The 21,593-nt window shown below is 41.0% G+C and overlaps 1 protein-coding gene across 1 annotated transcript in view; it reads left to right on the top strand.

The window, feature by feature from the left end:
• Positions 1 to 17,870, top strand: part of TRPA1 (transient receptor potential cation channel subfamily A member 1) — a 58,534-nt gene extending 40,664 nt beyond the window's left edge. The window contains exons 17-28 of the mRNA XM_059901727.1: positions 2,064 to 2,123; positions 2,650 to 2,748; positions 4,235 to 4,305; positions 4,855 to 5,017; positions 5,797 to 5,886; positions 6,152 to 6,321; positions 7,930 to 8,059; positions 8,491 to 8,673; positions 11,654 to 11,722; positions 15,312 to 15,425; positions 16,923 to 17,023; positions 17,666 to 17,870. Of these exons, the coding sequence (XP_059757710.1) occupies positions 2,064 to 2,123; positions 2,650 to 2,748; positions 4,235 to 4,305; positions 4,855 to 5,017; positions 5,797 to 5,886; positions 6,152 to 6,321; positions 7,930 to 8,059; positions 8,491 to 8,673; positions 11,654 to 11,722; positions 15,312 to 15,425; positions 16,923 to 17,023; positions 17,666 to 17,870 (1,455 nt within the window). The remainder of the gene's footprint in view (positions 1 to 2,063; positions 2,124 to 2,649; positions 2,749 to 4,234; positions 4,306 to 4,854; positions 5,018 to 5,796; positions 5,887 to 6,151; positions 6,322 to 7,929; positions 8,060 to 8,490; positions 8,674 to 11,653; positions 11,723 to 15,311; positions 15,426 to 16,922; positions 17,024 to 17,665) is intronic.
• Positions 17,871 to 21,593: the final 3,723 nt, after the last annotated feature.

Consider the following 21,593-nt stretch of genomic DNA (forward strand, 5'->3'; position numbering starts at 1 on the left):
TCCCTTCACTTAGAGGGAAAAATATATTCAAATACTGGAAGAGGCAGTGAAACAAAGGGACACAGGGGACAGAGGACCAGATTTGGAGCCTGGTGGCCCTGGGATTTAGTCCTGGCTCTGCCTGTTGCTCTGTTGCTTTAGGTGGGTCATTTCACTTCTCTGAGCTTTCTGAGCCTCATTTTTTATTTTCTTTATCTCTAAAACAGTGATGCTGATAATGATCTTGCAAAGTGATTACAAAAATTAGAGATAAAATGTAAAAACTGTTCAGGATAGCAACTGGCACATATGATATATCTTACTATTTTTCTACTGTTTATGTGGTTATTAGTACTACTACTACTACTAACACTATTTTTATTTATTCAGTAAGCACTTAGAATGTGCTAAGTGCTTCATGTGCATTTCTTCTTTAGGATGTCTAATGGAAATTGGAGCCAGTTCAGTTCATAGATTAGCATTTTAGGTGCATAAATCTCATCAAGGGCACATAAACATTCAGGATTGAAAATGATCTCAGACTTTCTCACTCAGTAATTCCAGTTGTTGGAGTCTGTCCTCATGAATAATCAGACGTATAAACAGATTTACGTGCAACGATGTTTCCTGCAACATCATGAAGAATAGTAAAAAAGTATGTTAGAAATATTCACATATGGAAAACATAGAAATTATACCAAAATGCCAAAATGTTAATAAGAGTTATCACAGCTGTGATTATGATTTGGTTTTTCTTTTCTTCTTCATGTTGCTGTATATTCTCTAGTTAGTGTTCTATAATGACTTGGTATTATTTTAGGATGAGGAATATATTCTTTTAACTAGGGGAAATGAAGAGTCTTCTAGCTCAGCATCACATCACACATTTGAATAATGTGCACAATCCCTCCCCCACTCCCCTCCCCTCCCCCAGCAGCCCAGCCTTCACTTTGCCTGTGCTGGTTATCACAAAGCTCACCAGCTGTAACAGCCAGGCCCGCCTCCAGTTCTGCCTTGCACAGCACTACTGATTGGTCTTGCCTTTCTTTGCCATGACATCTATTATGACCCCCAGTACTGCTGCCTGGTCACCAACAGAGAGAGACTTCCTGGAGATTTTTAAGTTGACCTGGTGCTTGAGACCAGCCAGGATAGAGGTACCCTTCCAGTGGGGCCTGGGTCCCTGTGTCTCCCCTTCAAGGTGCTAACCCTAACCCTTGTGTCCTGTAGGTGGGGTCAACCAGATGCCCCAGGAGCAAGGGACACGCTGATGGGGTCACCTGGGGCCTTGAGTCCACATCCGGTTCCAGGAGGGTAGTCTGACTCGGCAGAATTTCTTTCTCAGGAGCGTGATTTGGGCACCACCAGAAAGGTCCCAGCACACCGATTTGGGGTGACTCAATTTGTTTATGTAGTAGACAGGGACCCCGCAAAATATTTGTCCCTACACTTCCTAGGGGCGGATCTAATGCTGAACTCCTAAGTGTTTTCTCCCTTAATTGAGCATCTAGAGGGCCTTCAACTGTTTCTCGTTATAATACCGATGGCCCACTGCCCTGTCCACGCCACTCTGGATGTGTGCTTTGTCAGGGTTGCTCAGTAAGCCAGGTGCAGAAGCAGACACAGTACTCCAGGCTCGAGCGATAGAGAGGAGGGGACCTAGACCGTGGGAAGACCCCAGGGCTTGGCTAAAGGTCTCGACTGGGACAGTAAGTTATCACTAGAAGATGCTGAGCAAAGGTGTCCTCAGTCATCTATATATTTTCTAGAAACCCAGAAAAACATCTCGTCTTAGGCAAAACTGATGGCATATTTCTTACATAAATTTTAGTAAATGCAATTTTATTCTCAAGTGCATGATATTTTTCTGAATCACTCAGTATTTCTGAGGCAGCAGTGGTACATGTAACACTTTATGTTTTAGACCTTGTTCCTGAGTGACTTAGATTATAGTTTATCTTTGAGGTGCAAGAAGCAAAAGACAGGGAAGGGAATAGCTTGGGTATTCTTTTAGAAATGGGATCAAATTCCATCTCGTATCTAGCCTCCTGCGCAATATCGTAGCCGGTTTTTCTCTCTCTAAGGTACTTTTAGATTTCTGCATGATGCCCTCCACAGAAGACAAGTCCTCCCAAGACTACCACGTAAGTTTATTTTATTACAATAACTTAAAGTTTATTCTATTATAGTTGTTTAAGGAATATTAAAAATAATGTTACTAGAGTTCCAGAATCTCAAAAGATGGTAAATGTCTTCATTTCTCATATTATTATATCATCTACTTATGAGGGAATTTTTTCCTTAGATCTCCAGTTTTCTCCCAGTATTTTAATTGTTTCTAATAGCATTATTTAGGAGTGTTTCTAGTCTTTATATTTTCTTGGGTAATATTGCCTGAGGAATGAAATTCTAAAAGATCTAAGTGGTTTTTAGAGAAGTCATCTTTTTCCATGACTGTGAGTTAGAAAGCATTCAAATAGCCTGCCAGGACATTTATTTTTTGAAATTTATACAGAATGACTTAATTTACGTTTCTTCAGGTGAAATGACTCAACTTTATTTGAATCACTTAATTTTCAGCAGAATTATAGGCTTGCATAGTTGATGTGTTAAGAACTACTTTGGGGGCCTATGCTAGACTGTAATTTTAAAAAATTGTATCTTCTACAGATCGAGTATAATTTCAGATATCTTCAATGTCCATTAGAATTCACTGAAAAAGTAGCACCTGTACAGGATGTTACATACGAGCCTCTTTCAACCCTCAATGTAAGTCCGGTGTTTTCCTTATCCACGTAGTTTATACACGGGTTCTGTAATGCTTTGGTATGATAGTTCCAGGAAGGAGCCTGGAGAGAATTCCAGATTTATAGTTTGATGACTGTGTCTGCCATGTGACCTAACTCTTTATTTTTTACTAGAGAAAGCAGTCATTTTCTACAGTTGCTATAATTTGGTGCCCTTAAAGTTCCACACTCTTGATCACTTTAGTCCTAATGGTCATGTTAAACCTGCCCAACCCAGAATCCAGTAAACCATGGACAGCACAGGCTGACCATCAGCATTGGCTCCCAGCTCCTTCCATCTCAATATAGACATACATATTTAAGAGTTTCCAACAGTCTAAACCACAGGAAAATGCAGGGGGTGACATTTACAGTCATACATTCCAAATTCAGCCAACCACTGGGCTCCAGGGTAAACTCTGACCTCTCAGAAGCTCTTAGATCCTTCTGGAAGAGTGAACCCAACCTGAAAGTGGGCCCTAAACACACAGTTTGGACCCAAATTTCCCAAGAGACTGGCTCCAAACCAGCTCTTATTCTAACGAGTGCTTTTACATTCCTGGCAGATGAAGCAATGAAAGCTGTGCAGGTGACCTACGTCAGTGTACACCAGGGGCCTCAAACTCAGATAACTGCAGAGGAAACGGGTACCAGATGAGTGGGCTCCTGGCCTAAAAGCACAGCAGCTACTAGTTTCAACAAAGTTTTGCCATGTGGAATGGCAGCCCAGGCTTGTGTAAATATCAGCAACATGTAAACGCATGTGCACGCAAAAGAAAACATATTTGAAGGTTGGATTGGCAAATTGTGATAAAGGAATCAAGGATATAGATCTGTTCCCCCTAATATAGCAATGGAGCCACATGTGACTACTTAAAGTAAAATTAATTAAAATTGAAGTTAAAAATTCATTTCTTCATTTGCAGTAGCCACACTTCAAGCACTCGGGAGCCTATGTGGTTTGTAGCTCTCATGCTGAACAGCACAGATATAGACATTTCCATCACTGCAGGAAGTTCTATCAGACAGCATTGGTCTAGACGAATTAGGAACTTTCGTTAAGTTTAAATTTGTTCATCTCACTACATGGAAGCCTTTGGTATAGACCATGGTACCAGCCGTCACCTAAAGTGAAATCGAGAAGGCTTACTGGGGACTTGGAGTGTGAAGGAAGCAGAGGCATGTGGATTTTATGCCCATAAGGCTGGTGATGGCAACTGACGCTCACATTTGTTCTATGCAAAGCATTTTAGCATCTATATAAAATGGTCCTCTCTAGCTCGTTTTTTTTTTTTTTTTGAAGAAATATATTCTTGATATACTTTTTGATCTTTCACATTTTCTAAAATAAGCAAGTGTTGTTTTGATGTACCAAAATAAAATTATAAAACCAGCAAACAAAAAAGCTGAGTATATACTCAAGAGTTTAACGTGATTTGTGTTTTTATTGATCTTTCCTCATTTCTCAGGCAATGGTACAACATAACCGCATAGAGCTTCTCAATCACCCTGTGTGTAAAGAATATTTACTTATGAAATGGTGGGTATTAAGTAGTGTTTCTTTTTAATGAAGCCTTCATTAAATTTATTAAAGGTCTTCTAAGTAATTATCTTTAATGGTATCTTAATATTTTATTACTTTAATGTTTTACATCTTGAAAAAGAAATACGTCAAAGGCAAATTTTGGTATTAAAAATGTTGATATTATTTATCTTTGGCATTAAATGAAATATTTGGGGGGTGGATCATTATATAAAATATGAAGAAGCATGCCTGGGCCCTGCAGTTTAGCAGACAGTGAAGTAACAAGTGTGTTCCTGGGAAAAGCATTCAACTTGGAGTCAGAAGATATGAGCTGAAGTTCCTTCCATTAGTCGGTGAGAGATTTTAAGTAAGTCATGATTTCCTAGGAAGCTGTGATTCCTCTTCTGAAAATGAAAAAGGTGAGTTCCAGGATCTTCTTGGTTTTAAAGTTCAGTGAATTTCAGATACATTTCCAGGAGAGACTATAACTACTCTTTCTGCAGGCATCTTAAGTAAATATTTGGGGTTGAAATTACTCAGTTATGGTTTGCTTATGTTTTGTAGGTTGGCTTATGGGTTTAGAGCCCATGTTATGAACCTAGGATCTTACTGTCTTGGTCTCCTGCCTATGACCTTTCTTGTTGTCAGTATCAGACCAGGTATGGCTTTCAACTCAACTGGAATCATCAATGAAACTAGTGACCATTCAGAAATATTAGACACCAAGGTATTTTCAATTGGTTTTTATATTTCAACTTTTTAAAATAAAGGATTTTCAAAAGTGTGGGCTTTTTTCTTTAGAAATACTAACCTCGTAATAAATCTGAAATAGCAAGACTTTGCTTAATACAAATAGCTTATAGAATTCATATATGTAGCAATTCCTCCTAAAATCCTGTGTAGAATGAGAGGGAATATAAATACAAAGGTCAGTAAATGAGCTCGTAAACTAACTTAAAGGGAATTGACATGTACGAGAGGCTAGCTTGGATGCTGAAGTATAAAACTTTAAAATAGGTATACAAGAAAGCAAATTTCTGGCTGCCAGGGATCGTGGGAAGAGGGGAGTGATGCTTAGTTGGGGATAGGGTTTCCATTTGGAGGTGATGAAACAGTTATGGAACTACGTAATAGTGAGAGTTGCATAACATTGTGAATGTACTTAATGCCACAGAATTGTACATTTTAAAATGTAAATGTGTAAAATTTTTTAAATGGCAAATTTTTTGTTATGTGTATTTTATCACAGTTAATATTATATAGATCTACAGATTTGTATTCCTTTAGAATTCAATTGGCAACCTCTCTTAATAAAGACATTATGAAATGAGTGTGTTGTCTTTATGTTGGCATCACGATGATTTTCTGTTTAAAGCAAAAATGGACAGTTTGTAGCAATGAAACCGAAGAAAAACAAAATAAATATTTAATAGTGAAAATTATGAAGAAAAGTGTTTTATTTTAGATCCTTCATAACTGTTTGTCTTTGACCCTTTTTTGTTTCAGAATTCCTATACTATAAATATCTGTATGATTTTAGTCTTGTTATCAAGTATATTTGGATATTGCAAGGAAGTGGCCCAAATTTTCCAGCAGGTACACAGTACGTTTTATATCTCCAAAGTTGCAAATATTTTAATATGCAGAACATAAATTAATTGCTAAAATATTATTGAAACAATATATGTCAGAATAAAACCACATAGCTTGATGAATGTAAAGACCGGAAATACCAAGCATAAAGTTCTCTCCAGCTGCAATGCCAGAAAAATCTTGTTACTGGTTACATATATATAACCATCCATAAGATGCCAGGTCTTAGTCTCTACATGTGGTAATTCTTCATTCTTTTCAACCCCAGAAAAGGAATTACTTTTTGGATAATAACAATGCAGTTGAATGGATTATCTACACAACAAGCATCATTTTTGTGTCACCCTTGTTCGTCAGTATACCAGCTTATGTGCAGTGGCAATGTGGAGCAATTGCTATATACCTCTATTGGATGAACTTCTTATTGTATCTTCAGAGGTAAAACCAGCTTGAACGACTTGTACATCCTTTAGGCAGGTTTAATATCAAAATAAGAACTATTATAAGTATCATGAGTTTATCACTGGCTTATTTCTTTTCCAATTGCTTTAGACTGTGAAGATATCTTTTGTATACTATTAAGGAAAAGGGGAGGAAGGTTTGGAGTTCAGAGGGTAGACCAGGGTTTCTCAACCTCAGCACTATTGAAATTTGGGGCCAGATAATTCTTTGTTGTGGGAGGCTGTCCCGTGCACTGCAGAATGTTTAGCAGCGTCCCTGGCCTTTACCCCCTAGACACCAGTAGCAACCCCTTCTCCCCAGTGTGACAGCAAAAAATGTGTCCACGGATATTACCAAACATCCTCTGGGCCACAGAATCACCCTGGATCAAGAACCACTGGTCTAGACAAATGTAGATTAAATGTGGGAAGGAAATGGGAGTAAAAGTATTGGTTATTCTTATTTTACCTGGTAGTTTGGTGAGCATTTATCTCAGATAAAACAATCAAAATGAAGTGACAGGTATGGGGAGTAATAATGACATAAGAGAAAAAGTAAGCCCAACAAATCGAATCCTAGAGGGGAAATAAGGGCTAAGCTCCACTACCTCCTGCAATCGCTAAATTGAGTTAAATACGTTATTTCACGTAACCTTTACAATACTAAGGGGTAAATGTTATTACTCGCAGTGTTTCAGAGAAGCTGCAGCACTGAGATAAGTGACTGGCTGGAGAGCTCAGCTAGTTAAGTCAGGATGCAGGCATTTCCCCTAAGTCCTTCCATCTCCAGGAACCTGCTTTTCCCACCATGTGGTCTGCACTGCTGCGTCCTGAGCACGCTGCTCTGGGGATGTAGGAGAGGACACGGGATGGGGGGAGAAGCAGTGGCCTGGAGGGCAAGAGGCTTCAAGATGGGTTCAGGTACTGCCACCCCCCGGGCTTTGTCACCATCAGTGACTTTAGCGAGTTGCTAGACATCTCTGGGACATCTCCGAGTTTCTGAGAACTCTGACGTCCTTTTCAGCTTTAAAATCTTGTGAGTCCCCCTTTTAACAAGATGTCTTTGCTGAAGGAAAAGTACATGTTAGTGGCAGGTGACACACCTGTTATCTACCCGAAAGTCTCACAGTGTCGGTAGCTGGGGGAGAGAAGGGAAACCTCAGGAAGCGGTGGGGATGGTGAACGTAGGCCTGTGCCCAGGAATAGGTGCCCTCGGGGACGTGAGCTCATTGAATCCATCTCCCCTGGATGCATCACACAACGCCTCTCTCTACTCCATCAAGCGTTTAGTAGCATTACTTGATATTGGGACGCTGTGATTTTTCTCTCCTACTTTGGCTGAAGTAATGTCCAGTGGTCAAGTGGACAAACAATTCAAGATAAACATTAGAAAGACAAAAAAAAAAAAAAGAAACAAAGCAGTTTGACAGTTTGAAAATAAAGACTTGACTATTCATGAATTCTCATGTCTCTTTTTGAAAGTAACCGGCCTTGATTATTTCATCTGTGAAACCTAGTACCTGGTGCCTGATAACTAATGACACTGAGTGAAATACAGTTTGAGCAGAAAAGTGAATAAATACTGTAATTGTTAAAATGTCCCTAGATTTGAAAATTGTGGAATTTTTATCGTGATGTTGGAGGTGATCATGAAAACGCTGTTGAAATCTACAGTTGTGTTTGTCTTCCTTCTTGTGGCTTTTGGACTCAGCTTTTATGTCCTCCTGAGTATACAGGTGAGGTATTTGCATGAGTCATTGATTTTGTTGCTGTGAATATTGGGGATACATATTTATACTTAAATCTTAATGGTGTAGAAAATTCATAATACCCTAACAATATTTGAATATTTTTTTATCTGATATAATAGCATTCACATGATTTTCATTACAGGAAAAAGTATAGTCTTACTCAATGACTCTTTTTCCATTGTCAAAAAAGTTTATGTCTAGTGCATGATGATTTGTTATATGTGCAGAAAAGATGTTTTTGATGACTTTACCTCCAGTTTATTAGTAGTTCTTATCACTGTATTTCAGTAGCTATATTCTTATGACTTAAAAAAAAAGGTATTTTAAATGTGATTTTTATCGTTTCACTCTCCAGGAAACATTTTTTTCATTATATGCATTTTGCATTTCATTTTCACCTTGCTGTCTTTTCTCAGGATGCTTTCAGCTCTCCGTTGCTTTCTATAATGCAGACCTTCAGCATGATGTTAGGAGACATCAATTATCATGATGCCTTCTTAGAACCGTATTTGAGAAATGAATTGGCGTATCCACTTCTGTCCTTTGCACACCTTATTGTGTTCACCATGTTCGTTCCAATTGTCCTCATGAATTTACTTGTGAGTAATTTATCCTTGTATTTTCTGTTGGCTGATCATTTGGGACGTTTAATAATGATAATGATTTATAGCCTCTTTAGTCTCCCTTCATGAAGGGGAAGAGGGGACTACTATAAAATTCATTTATTCAACATTCATTTAGTGCCTGGGGCGTGACAGGTAGTGTGAGGTCAGCGGATGCAAAGATGCATTCACTTGGCAAATATTTCCCGAGAACCTACTAAGTGCCAGACACTGATCCAGGTGCAACAGTGATGAACAAAACAGACCAACACCCAGTCCTGACGTGATTATAAACTAGTCATGAAGTTGAGTAGTAAACCAATAAATATGTAGCATGATGTCATGGGGGCGTTAAGTGCCATGAAGAAGTACGAAGTAGAATAAGGACATAATGATGAATGGTGTGTGCCGCTTTGGGGTTGGGCTGGGGGGTCACAGTTTAGGCCGAGACCTTCATGGAGTGAAGGATTAAGACCTCATCTCTGCCCTCGAATTTCTCATTGAAATTCGGAGATTCAAGTGGGGAAGAGTCGCTCACGCAGAGGGCATCTGCAGCATTTAGCTGCCACCTCTGAACCAGTCAGAGGCTGGATGCCTTCAGGAGACACAAACATTCCCTTCCACAGAGAGCCTGCTCCGGCCACGGGCATCTTAGCTGATGCAGGCAGAAAGTACATCCTAACACCAGGTCCATGGGGAGACTTTCCCGGCAAAAATGTGCTGAATGTGTGCCTGTCCATATAAATACATATTTATAGATAGATAAATAAATAAATATTTAAATGGACAGGCACACATTCAGCACATTTTTTCTGAATCTGACTGCGGCAGAGACTGTGCTAGGCAGTGCTGACGGAAAGAAAAAAATATACAGACTACTTAATGTTTTGATTCACATACTTGATACAACTTCAGAGTTTTCTTTTGGTGACCTAGAAAAATAAAGGATGGCCCTAAGAGTAATAAAGAATGATATAAAGCCCACTTCCTCTCTTATGTTTGGGGAGATAATTATCTAGAAGAGAATTAGGCCCAGCGAAAGTACAGGTTGGTGCCAAACTCAAGCCACTAAACCCAGCATCCGTGGAGCAGCTCTACCTGTATCTCCCAGAGGAAAATCCAACCCAGCAGAGCTGAGACTGACTGTTCTTCCTTCAAACTCTGCTACTGCCTCTCAGTAGCAACTCCCAGTCTTCTGACTCAAATCACTGGAAGATGTTCTAAATCATCCCACCCCCGCCCCCTTTCCTCAGTTCTTTCAATAAAAGTTGCCTCTCACACCTACTTTTATGGGCCTGCACCCTCCTGGCTCCTCATCCGAGTTGCTGCAGGACGGAAGATTCTTTCTATCTCCTCTCACTTCTCTGTCTGTTCCTTCCTGCAAATTGTCGCCAGAGTGATGTTCTCATAATGAAAAGCTGGGTTCATCAGTGTCTCTTACAAGAATTTTTTCTATGATTCTCCAAAAACTTCAATCCAGTCTAAACCCATTATCATAGCATGCACAGGTTCTCGTAATCTGGATCTTACCCAGATCTTACCCAACTCTCCCCGCTTTGAGCAGGATTTACCCAGACGTTGCACATTCACTGAGGGTGCAAGGCTTTCCTTCCTGCCTCCCGGGGTCCGGATGGGCTGTCCATTTCCCTGGAGAGCCCGCCCACCTTGGGTTAACTCTAAGCTCTCACCACTCAGCTCAAACATCATCTCCCCTGGGCAGACTTTCTTAACCAACTCCCTCCGCCCTCCAGCACCCTTAGTCTGAATCGAGTGCCCCTTCCTTGTGTTTTCATAGTTTTGAGGACACAAATCAGAGAAAGATAGCAATAAAACCTACTTCCGAGGTTGTTGTGAGGATGAAATGAGCTGAAACAAAGCACCTAGAACAGCGCTTGGCACATGAAAAGCATCTAGTAAATGTTAACTACGATTCAACATTAATAACTGACTCATGAGCTCAGATATCCTCTGAGCCCAGGCAAGTATCTTAAATGTGTGAAGCAGCAGTTATGAGACAGCTGGTTCTGATGGGGGCCGATATAAACTAGAGAGAATGCCCATCTAAAGGCTTGCGAATTAAAAATTTAAAACAACCGTTATCCTGCCAAATAAAACCTACTTGCTGACTATCTAAATGGTTCTCAGTGCTAGTGTGCATGCCCTAGAATATACTCTTTCACTGGTCATTGATTCAGCGGTGACTTTGTGTACCTACCATGTGCCCTGCACTGTTCTAAACACAGGGCAGACGGTGGTGACCTGGGCAGACAGAGCCCTTCTCTCGTGGAGTTGACTTGACTTTGAGCTCCTTGAGCAGAGACTGGCTTTTGCTCTCCAACTGCAGCATGCAGGAGGCTGGTTCAGCATAGACAGGTACTAAGTTGCTAACAAGCGATGAGAGAATGAGTGAACGTAGCTGATTTAATTCGGATTCAGTAGAACTGAGCTGACCTTGCCTCCAGCTTGCCTCCACCTAATTCTACCTAGCCATGGATTTCTAGAGGGAGACTTTACCAGAGCTTCACCCACCCTGAAAGGGTACCTGTTCCTCCCAAACAAATGGAAGATATACATTCCTTCCATTCCCTCAGGTTAATGTGTTAGCTTTTCCATGTTGTCAAGTCACTCTTGTTTACCTTGGGTGCTAAATTCCTGGAGTTTGCAACCATGTTTCATGGCTACACCAATCCTAGTTGATATCACATCACCCCTGTCCTCTCCACAAATAACTTCATTTTATTTTAAGATAAGATGAAGTGCAGATTAATTTGTGTGCCTTCCCTTTTCATGATAATACCTAGGATTACTGGACCCACTGATGTGACCACAGTTTTCTGTAAGGTGTGTAAGCACAGTGTTTTGAGGCCACTGCTGGTGAACGTCATGCCCACTCCCAGACTGTAGCCAGAGAGACCACAAGTGTATTTTGAGGTGAGCCATTAAACCAAGAGTGATTCACTGCCGTGTTGTCCTTCAGATTGGTTTGGCAGTTGGTGACATTGCTGAGGTCCAGAAGCATGCATTGTTGAAGAGGATTGCCATGCAGGTAGGTGTTATATTTAATTATCACTTGCTGAAATTAGCACCACCCTAATTATTCAAATGTATCACTGCTGGTTTCTGAGAACACAGTTATTGAATACGGGTGCTGTCTTAGTCCTGAGAAGCACCGCACTGTGCAGGTCATGCATGTTCTCTGATGTCCCTGCTGGGGTCAGAGAATCAACCGTCATGAAGATTTCCCACAGCAGTCTCGGCAGAGAAATTGGGAAATAGCCTGAGCCTCTTTTTATGTCAGCATGTGGCCAACCAGGTAGTTAGAGGCCGGACCAAGAACATCACAGGTGTGAAGCACTCTGTCTCCTGACAGCCAGACTGTTCAAAGGAGCGCTTGATATTCTGGGCACAGAATTACAGGGTCCTCCCAGCGTGTGGTATATTGAAGTGTTAACTGCATACATGAGATTTTGTTCCCTAGAAATCGTCTTTCTAGACAATTTGATGTAAAATTCCCTAGAGTCAAGGTTCCTGGATGGATCCTTGGCTACTGAATCTTGTGAGGTAGTTTCCTGTTACAGGACAGAAAGCTATTTCTGTGCTCTTATTGCATTGCCTTTCAGTTTCAAATCTGATTGGGAATATTTGATGTTTCAGAAATATCTGACGACCAGTTGAATATATACATTTAGGAACTTAAGCCAGTTCAAAAGGAAAAAAAATTCATGCTAAGATATAACTTTCTCCTCACTCTTCACTTTTCTTGGTCACACTGCTCTCTTCTGTTACTTATTCAGCTATATGTTAGCAAATATTTATCTTAAAAAATTGCTCCAGTACATGGGATGTACAAAGCACAGTGCAACTTAGCATGAGAACCCAGAGGAATTAAAGGGATGTGATCTTTGACTTTAATAAGCAAAACAATCTAATCAGCACACCAACTAAACATTCAGAGTATAAAATATCAAAGTCAACTTAGAACCATCCTTAAACTCTAAACTCTGTGACTAAGCTGTATATCATGCAGAGAGCTTGGAACATTAAAGAACATGAATTAAATGGTTAGAATGTCAGGTACAGAAAATCAGTGTAGAAATAACTAAGGAAATGCTGCGTGGAAGAATTGGGATGTGAGTTGGGCATTGAAAGATGGTGGGATTTAGAAGGGCTGCGAGGCCGGTCCAGAAAGGGGGCACCCAGCAGGAGCAAAGAGCCGAAGGCAAAACAGGGGAAATGGCTAAGGAGGTGTGATGGGGCCTCCTGGCTTGGAGGGATGGCTCCTTAGAGGGGGATAAGGCTGCTCCAGATGATAGAGGGCTTTACTCAAAAACAGCAAACAAAGAAGAACCTTAGCTTGGAAAGAAAGGGCAGTAAATGATGAAGTGCTTCAAGTTATTTTGTCAGTGACTAGAAAGTTATTATCAGCCCTTCCAAAGAATGGGAACAGAATGAAAGTGGCATTTAAGAGGACCTGTTACTCTCTTGGTTTAGTGGGGAAAGACTGCAGGAAGAAAGAGCTACGGACTGGCTATCGCCATAACAAAGATGGAGTGCAGGACTCCAGGTAGGCGGACAGGAGAGGAGAAGGGATGTTTAAGCTCTCGGCTGGCATGTCAGCAGCATTTCATAACTGATGACTCCTGAAAATACCAGGGGAAATAAATATGAGCAAGGGCACTAGACAAACTGCCTGGAGGAAGCATGCGAAAGTGCAGCGTCAGTGCCGTTGATTTGGAAAGCACCGTCCCGTATGAGATTTGATAATGCTCCCCGAAACCAAACAGCGCAGAGACCGCCAAGGGAAGCAGGCAAAGCAAGTACCCCCATGTTATCTGTTTCTTGTTTTGGGTCAATAATAGTATTGACTAGAAAACCAGGAAGCCATTCTCCTTTCTTCCCTGAGTTGTTTTTTAAGCAACTCTCTATCCATGTACAACTCTCTACATCAGACTTAACAACCGAAGTTTGAGCCCACATCAGAACCGGTGGCAAAAGAGGATGGGCAGCAATGCATTTCCTACAGGGATATTTAGTCTTCCCACAAAATCATCTCAAACACAAGTGAGGCCAGAAAGGTCCCTGAGACAGTGCTGCTGGGAGATGCATTCACGAAGTGAAGTGTCAGTTCCTCAAGTACAGGAGTTGTGAGTATCTTGAGGGGCTTGGAGCTGTTTGGTTAGTTTTTAACACTAGTTTCCCCATTTCCCAGAGCAGGCTGGCAGCCGTAGACATCCACAAACATTTACATACATGCTGCATGTTACGAAAGGAAACCCAGGGAGTGCTTCTTACCCCTCAACATGGAAGACCCACCAGGTAGTAGAGGTGAAGATGCTCCCTTCCAGAGGAGTTATGCTGGGCGCGTCCCACTGGACCCACCACGATTAGACTTTGGGCTCTGCCTGCCATCCTCGCTAGGACCGTATTTGAGAGAGGTAGTCTGGCAGCTCCTGTGTAGAGAACGAACAAGGTTAAGACACACCATGTGCTTTATCTGTCGGCAAACACGAGGGTTGAATAAATCCTTCTCAGTCGAGCTGGAGTAAGTGCATGTGACCTCTGAAAATGTGTATGGCAAGGGGAAGGAATATTGCCCTGAAGACCCAGGGGAAGAGGAATCCCTGAAAATTACATTACTCAAAACATCTAATTGGAATTGTTAATAAGATATAAGAAAATATAGCTTTTCTTGAAACTGGAACTAACATAAAGTATGTTAAGTGGCGATAGTGCTATAAAAATACCAGGGAAGCAAGTTAGGGAGTGTGCTATGTGGGAGGGGGGCTGCAGTTTTATACAGTGTGGTCAGGACAGTTCTTACCATCACACCATTTAGGAATATCAACCACTTAGATGCCCATATATTAAAAAAGCCTATGGTCTTAGAAAGAAAAATCTCACTTATACGGTCATTATATTAAACGTAGCTAAACAACGGACACAAAGGGCTCTAAGAAGAGAATCAAAGATAAATTTGGCAAATGCAAACAAAAAGAAAAGTGGAAAATATGAGAATTAAATTCAATAATAAGTCAAGGTGAAAACATTAAACAAAAGTTTGTATCTCTGAAACCAGAAATTATCCTCAAGGTGTGTCATGGATAAACCGTTTGGCACCTGATAGCACAGCGTGAAGGGTTTATCAGGTCCTCTTGGATGTGCTTAGACTCTCCTTCTTTCCTTGCTGACCTCTGTATCCCTCCACTTCAGCACTCCCCCCTCTGCCCTGTCGTAGGTGCACATCGTACCACCCACACCTCGCGGTTGTGCACGTTGTGGAGTGTGGCGCCCCGAGAGTGTGGCTTCAGTCTTCTTCTTCTTGACATGCCCAGTGTTGGTCACGGTCCCTGAACAGTAAACGTCTGCGACTTAAATGGAATCCCTTCTTTAAACAGCTGTCCCCCGATGGCAGACGGCTGCCCCTGTCTTGTCGGTGGATGAAGTGAGAGGTGGGGGCAGGTGACAGCGAGCTCGAGCTCAGGGTGAAGGAAACTGGGCCAGCCCGGCTGCCTGTGCCCAGGCCAGGACACGGGATTCAGTCTCCAGTGCACTGTGCCAACGACTGCTTCCCTGCCGTGTACGGGTTCCAGGTGCTTATCAGTGATTCCTTTCAATAAATCCCCAATGCACTTTAGGTGGAACTTCATACCAGCCTGGAAAAGAAGCTGCCGCTCTGGTTCCTACACAAAGTCGATCAGAAATCCACCGTCGTGTATCCCAACAGACCCAGATATGGTGAAGGGCTGTTAGTAAGTACATGTGACAAAGATCGACATAAATAATGTGATGGAGCTTAACATTCATTCATCGTGTTATCCCCAAGGGTGCCTGGTAATGATCAATGGGGAGGAGACATGTAGTCCTGTCTTCCAAGTGGCTCGTCCACAGCCTCTGTGTTAAATATGTACCACACCAGTGTGAGAGCAGATGGGGGGGTGGGCCAGCCATACCCTTAGGGATCTTTTCTTACAGTGTAGGTATACTTCACTTGTGTTTCCTAGTCACATGTCCCTGACATATGTGTGCAGATGTGTATGTATCTAGAACACACATGTACGTATACACAGGTACGTATATACACATACAAGGAGAGTGTACATTATAGAGAACATACAAACTGTCAAAGACTAAGCAAGGTCATTGCGTTATAATGGAAAAGGGAGTATACTAAGAGCTGAAAGTACTGGATGCTAATTCTTTCTGAGTTCTTCATAGGTTAATTTTCCATTGTGTAGTCATAAAATGATAAAGTCGATCTCAGTATGAACCTAGGCTTTCTTCTACTCTAAACTATTTCCCTATTTGATTTCACTCGTACCCACCGTTGCAGTCACTACTGAAACACAGAAAGCTCAGCAGTTGATTCTCCTGCCTAGAGCTCCTTGAGTTTCAGGCCCCTGTATCCAACTGTCTACTTGACATCTTCCCTGGTACGTCTTCAATGTACCTCAGATTCCACGTGTTCAAAACATACTCATGCAAAACACACTCATGAGCTCCGCCCCTCCTGTTTCACTTCCTCCCAACATCCCCTACAGGGGGAGAGGGAAACAGCGCCGTCCTTCTCCAGACTGTCTTATTTCATTGACGGTCACCTCCATTCATCTGCCTGGGCAAGACGTCGTCCTTGTCGTCTCCTTTCCCTTTTCTCCCCCCTCACACCCAGGCAGTCCCATGTTTGGTCCATTTGACTTACCAGGTGGCCTGTGCAAGTGGCTATCTTCTCTTGCCTGGATGGCTGGAACTTCCTCATTCCCAGTCATTTCACAGCTGCCCTTGACCCTCGCCAGTCCGCTGATGGTTTAAAAGACACTAAATTTAAAAAAATATATTGAAATTGCATTTCAGAAATGTCCCCAGTTGTGTTGGATAATGGTGCAGAGCAGTTTTAGAGAACTAACAACTAATCCTGTGTGGAATACCACCACTCATGATGGACGTTTTTCATGAGAAAATATAAAATGGTTCTGTTACACCTTTTCCTAAACAACCCCCCATTCCAGTTTACTCCCCTATATTATTTATACGTCTTGTACTTTCCTCTAGTATAACATATATGACTTCATTTTATAGCTCTTTGCATTTGTCTATTTCTATTAAGAGACTGTGAGCTCCTTGAGGGTCATGGCTGTGTCTGAATATTTGTGCTAGCACGCCGGCCTCAGTAGCTGAATCATGGCACACGTTCAAGAAGTAGTTCCTGAACTGAGTTCTACCTGCGTAACTATTAATCTTTTATCCCATAGCGTGGTGTATTTCATTATTTCTTTTGCACCCAAGAAGTGAGACAAGAAATACCAAATGTTGATACATCTTTAGAAACAGAAATAATGAAGCAAAAGTACCGGTATGTATGCTTCCTTTCATCTGTATTTGAAAAATTTAAAACTCTTAACAATGATGCATAGTATAAGTTTATATTGTATATTTGTGTTTATTTATCTATATTGTCAGGCTTTAATTGACTGATGTGGCTAGTATATTGAGAATCTTGAGACTTTTTTTTAGACCCAATAACTGATTTGCTGCTATTGACAAATCAGTTTGCCAATCAGTATCCTAAACTGCATTCTTCATCAGCCGTCTGAATTCTTACATCAAAACTCTGGAAGCTTTGAGGATCCCTGGAGAAGCTATGTAGTGTACAGTGGTCAAGCCTGAGGGCTTTAGGGTTCATTTGCCTGCATTCAAAGACCTACTCAACTGTTTACTAACTGTATGACCCTGGGCAAGCTGCTGAACTTTTCTGTGCAACAGTGTTTTACTCTTTAAAATGGGAACAAAGATTAACTAGCCATGAATGAACAGTGTAAGCTTGGGAAAATCACTTAAACTTTAAAAGTATGTATTTCTTAGGATTATGATTACCAGGAGGCTCCAACCTGGGCACAGTTAGTCCGCTCTAGAACACCTGAGTACACAGGCCTTCCCGCACTCGAGGGCTGAAAGGATGATTGAAAAGAAACTCATGAAATGTATGTCCTTTTAGGCTGAAGGATCTCAGTTCTCTTCTGGAAAAACAGCATGAGCTTATTAAACTCATCACTCAGAAGATGGAAATCATCTCTGAGACAGAGGATGAAGATTACCACAGTTCTTTTCAAGACAGGTTTAAGAAACAGCAGTTAGAACAAAGGAATAGCAAATGGAATTCTGTACGGAGAGCAGTAAAGGCAAAACCACACAGCCCTTAGCATTAGTTATCCCAGCCTGCAACGGGGTTTCCGACGGGGGGCGGGGGGTTACGTGACTTACTGAGTCTAAATTCCAGTTTGGCAAGAGTGAGGAAAAAGCAGAAATATGATTCGGATTCCACTATATGTGAAATCATGGTTCCTGTATTCTATAGGAAAGGTAGACTCTCTTTTTCTATCTCTCTTCATATTTTTTACCAGTCACTACGTACAGGGAATATCCTTGCTAATAAGTTCAGGTTGGACTTTACCTCACATTATTTGAATGGGTAGAAAACTAATTTGCTAGAACACACATTTGTAATGATAAGGAGGAATACATGTAACTATTAAGCTAGAATACAAATGTCAATACTGGATTCTTGCTTAATAATTATACAGTAGGGAAATGCATTAGACAATGAAGTATCGTATTAGGTCCTACCACTTGGTATATTTTGTGTTGGACGACTCTGTGGGTGGAACCCTGTGTGCTCTGTTCCCACCAGAATAAATCCCCCCACCTTCCTGCTGCTCCTGACACACCTGATGTCACTTTGAGATGAGGCCCAAATGAATAGACCTTATGCATGAATTTCACTATATGTAGCGTCTGTTTTTTCTGTATTTTTTGTTTGCCGATGATGGTAATAAATGTAAAATCGATACAGTCACCCCAGTGATTATCATGTGAGCGTTTTATTACATTTATTTTTGAGATTTGCAAAAATGCTTCCATCATATATGTCCTTTTTCTTTTGATGTCCAGTACAACGTGTGAATCAATTAAATGCCTCATTATGGATCTTTCCAAGGTCCCTCTCCTGTTTTATTTTCCTCTTCACCCCAAGTCTCATGTTATTACCCCCAGGAAGCACCCTGTCTAAGGAATGTCTTTGGCCATGGATGTATTTTTGTGTTTTGTTGAACCGTGTTGTTTGGGTATGTTTTTATTTACATAGGTGTGTGTGCTGCTATGCTATGGCTCTTGTTCTCTTTCTTACTTCTTTCCACTGAACGTCATGTCTGCAGGGTACAACTGAGGTGTCCCCTGTCCAGTTAGTAAGAACCTCTGATGGCTGCTCCCTGTCACTGTGTGCACCTGCGCATTGGACTCTTGTCTGCTCCAAAGATGGACCCGTCGGTGGCCTCCCCTCCCGCTGTCACACATCCTCAAACACACTCACTCAGGCAGAGTGCTGAGTGACAATATGTAATATGAAAAAACCAGACATTTTTACATCCGTGGTCCAACAGAACCGATGGCCTAGAAGCTATGTTGTATGTGCATTAATCTTTGATACGAAAACGAAGAGCTTTTGGCCTTTGTTTTCCTAAAAAAAGAGAGACTGGAAGTTCACAATACAGGCGCAATAACCAGGGATGTCCCGATCATGAAAACAAATGGTCCTTTCACAGTCTTCACACTTCTCAAATTTTGTGTAGCTTGAGCAATACACATCTTCATTCAACGTTTATTGAACACCAATGTGTGACACACTGTACCACACCCGTTGTGGGAGATATTGAAATAAATATGTTATCGCACTTGCTCTTAAAAGGTTTACAATTTAATGAGTATCCTTTACTTTCCAAAATTCTCTCCTCTTTTGACCCCCAAACACTGCATTCTCCTGCCTCTTCCATTATTTTTCTGACCACTTGTCCTCTGCTTCTCCTCTTACTGGCTTCTCTCTCCTGCCTGCTAACTAGATGTTTACACCCCTGAGGTCTGTCCTTGATTCTCTTCCCTCACACACTCCTTTGCAATCACCATAGCACAACTTCACTTAGGTCTGTATCTGACAAATTGATGTATCTTCTGCCCCTTCTCCCAAAGTCCAGTTCTGTATTTCCATAGTTCTTTAAATTAAATACATATAAATATGAATGGGGGACAGTAAACCAGTTCCTCCTGGTTTCCAGTTTTCTGTCAATGGTACCACCATTCTCTCACGCTCCTAGACATGAAACTAATATACTATGTTGGTTAATCTTCCTAAAGTACAGCTCTAAGCCTTTATATCCATGCTAAAAAGCTTTAGAGACTTTCCTTTTCCTTCATAAGCAACCTAATCTATTAACCTATCACCTCAATCTAATTTAGTTTTGTCTTCCAGTATTCCACACTTGATCCAAATCAAAAGATCACTATTCCATCAAAACACTTCATGGTTTCCCATCTCCATACCTCTTACTTTCTCTCTCCCACCCACAACATCCTCTCTCCAACTCTTTTCATGCTCAGTTTAAATGGCACCTCCACCCTGGAGTCTTTCCTAATTTGCAAAGGTGACACTCCCTGCCCCCTCCGAACTGCAGCCTCTGCATTTCTCCTTCGCCACTTCTGCCTGCTATGCTGACCAAGACTTCCTCTCCCACTAGGGGGTAGACTTTTGAGGTCCATGATTCACCATCATCAATAGTCTCAAACAATCCAAAGAACTCCACCCTGTTTCTTTTTTTTTTTTTTCAACGTGTGTAGCTCCTGGCACAGGGCCTTGCATAATAGATAATAATAGATGTTCAATGCAAATACATAAATCAAATAATTAAAAAATCAGGGAAAATAATGCATACTGTAAGCCTGAAAGATATTGCCAGAAAACTGGTCCAGCCTGCCTCAGAAAAGCAGTTGAGTGTCCCTATTCTGTTGACCCTTGTCTCAGAGAAGTTGAATGATTTTCCTCTAACTGGTGGAAGAGACACTGAAACACCACTTTTCTGCCTTTTTTCACTGCTTCAATATGTTTGCTTGTTTTACGGTTTTTAACTATGGTTAGCATGGGCAATAGAACGTGTGCTTAGCAATAAGACAACTTGAATGTTAATACTGATCCTAACTCTTCTTGGCTGAATGACTGGATGTTTCCACATCTCTTAAAATGGTGATAAGAACATATATCCCTGTGGTGTTCAAGGGGTGGGCGATATCGTGCATGCAGAGTGCCTACTTCAATAAATGCTATTGCAGTGAATGTAAGAGGACAGATTTACCTGAGGTAAAGGGGTCATAAAACACTGCAGTCTTCATACTGTACCAATTTCATATCATGGCATTTACTCAGAAGTTACTAATTGGCAACCTGATACAAGCTGAAGCTCCCAGGAACTTCTGAATCTCATTAGCCAAACAAATCCTGAAATGTATGAACTACAATAGAAACCTCACATTTAGTGAAAACTGATTAACTATTATAGCACTTTTTCTTATCTTTATTTTTGCCTCAGATTCAAATCACTAAACATCGAGAGAGCCCCAACTCTCTGCTAGAATAAATCACTGTTGGATGGACCTAGAGATTATCATACCAAGTGAAGTAAGTCAGAAAGACAAAGACAGCTACATATGATATCACTTATATGTGGAATCTTAAAAAATGATACAAATGAACTTATCTACAAGACAGAAGTAGACTCACAAGACATAGAAAACAAACTTACGGTTACCAAAGGGGAAAGGAGTGGGGGAGGGAGAAATTAGGAGTTTGGAATTAACAGATACGCACACTATTACGTATAAAATAGGTAAACAACAAGGACCTACTGCATGGCACAGGGAACTGTATTCAATATCTTGTAATAACCTATAATGGAAAAGAATCCAAAAAAGAATATATATGTGTGTGTATATATGTATACACACACATAAAACTGAATCACTTTGCTGTACACCTGAAACTAACACAACATCGTAAATCAACTAGACTTCAATTTTTTAAAAAAATCACTGTCACTGTGTAT

This window comes from Balaenoptera ricei, chromosome 17, assembly GCF_028023285.1.
Source record: "Balaenoptera ricei isolate mBalRic1 chromosome 17, mBalRic1.hap2, whole genome shotgun sequence".
NCBI lineage: Eukaryota > Metazoa > Chordata > Mammalia > Artiodactyla > Balaenopteridae > Balaenoptera > Balaenoptera ricei.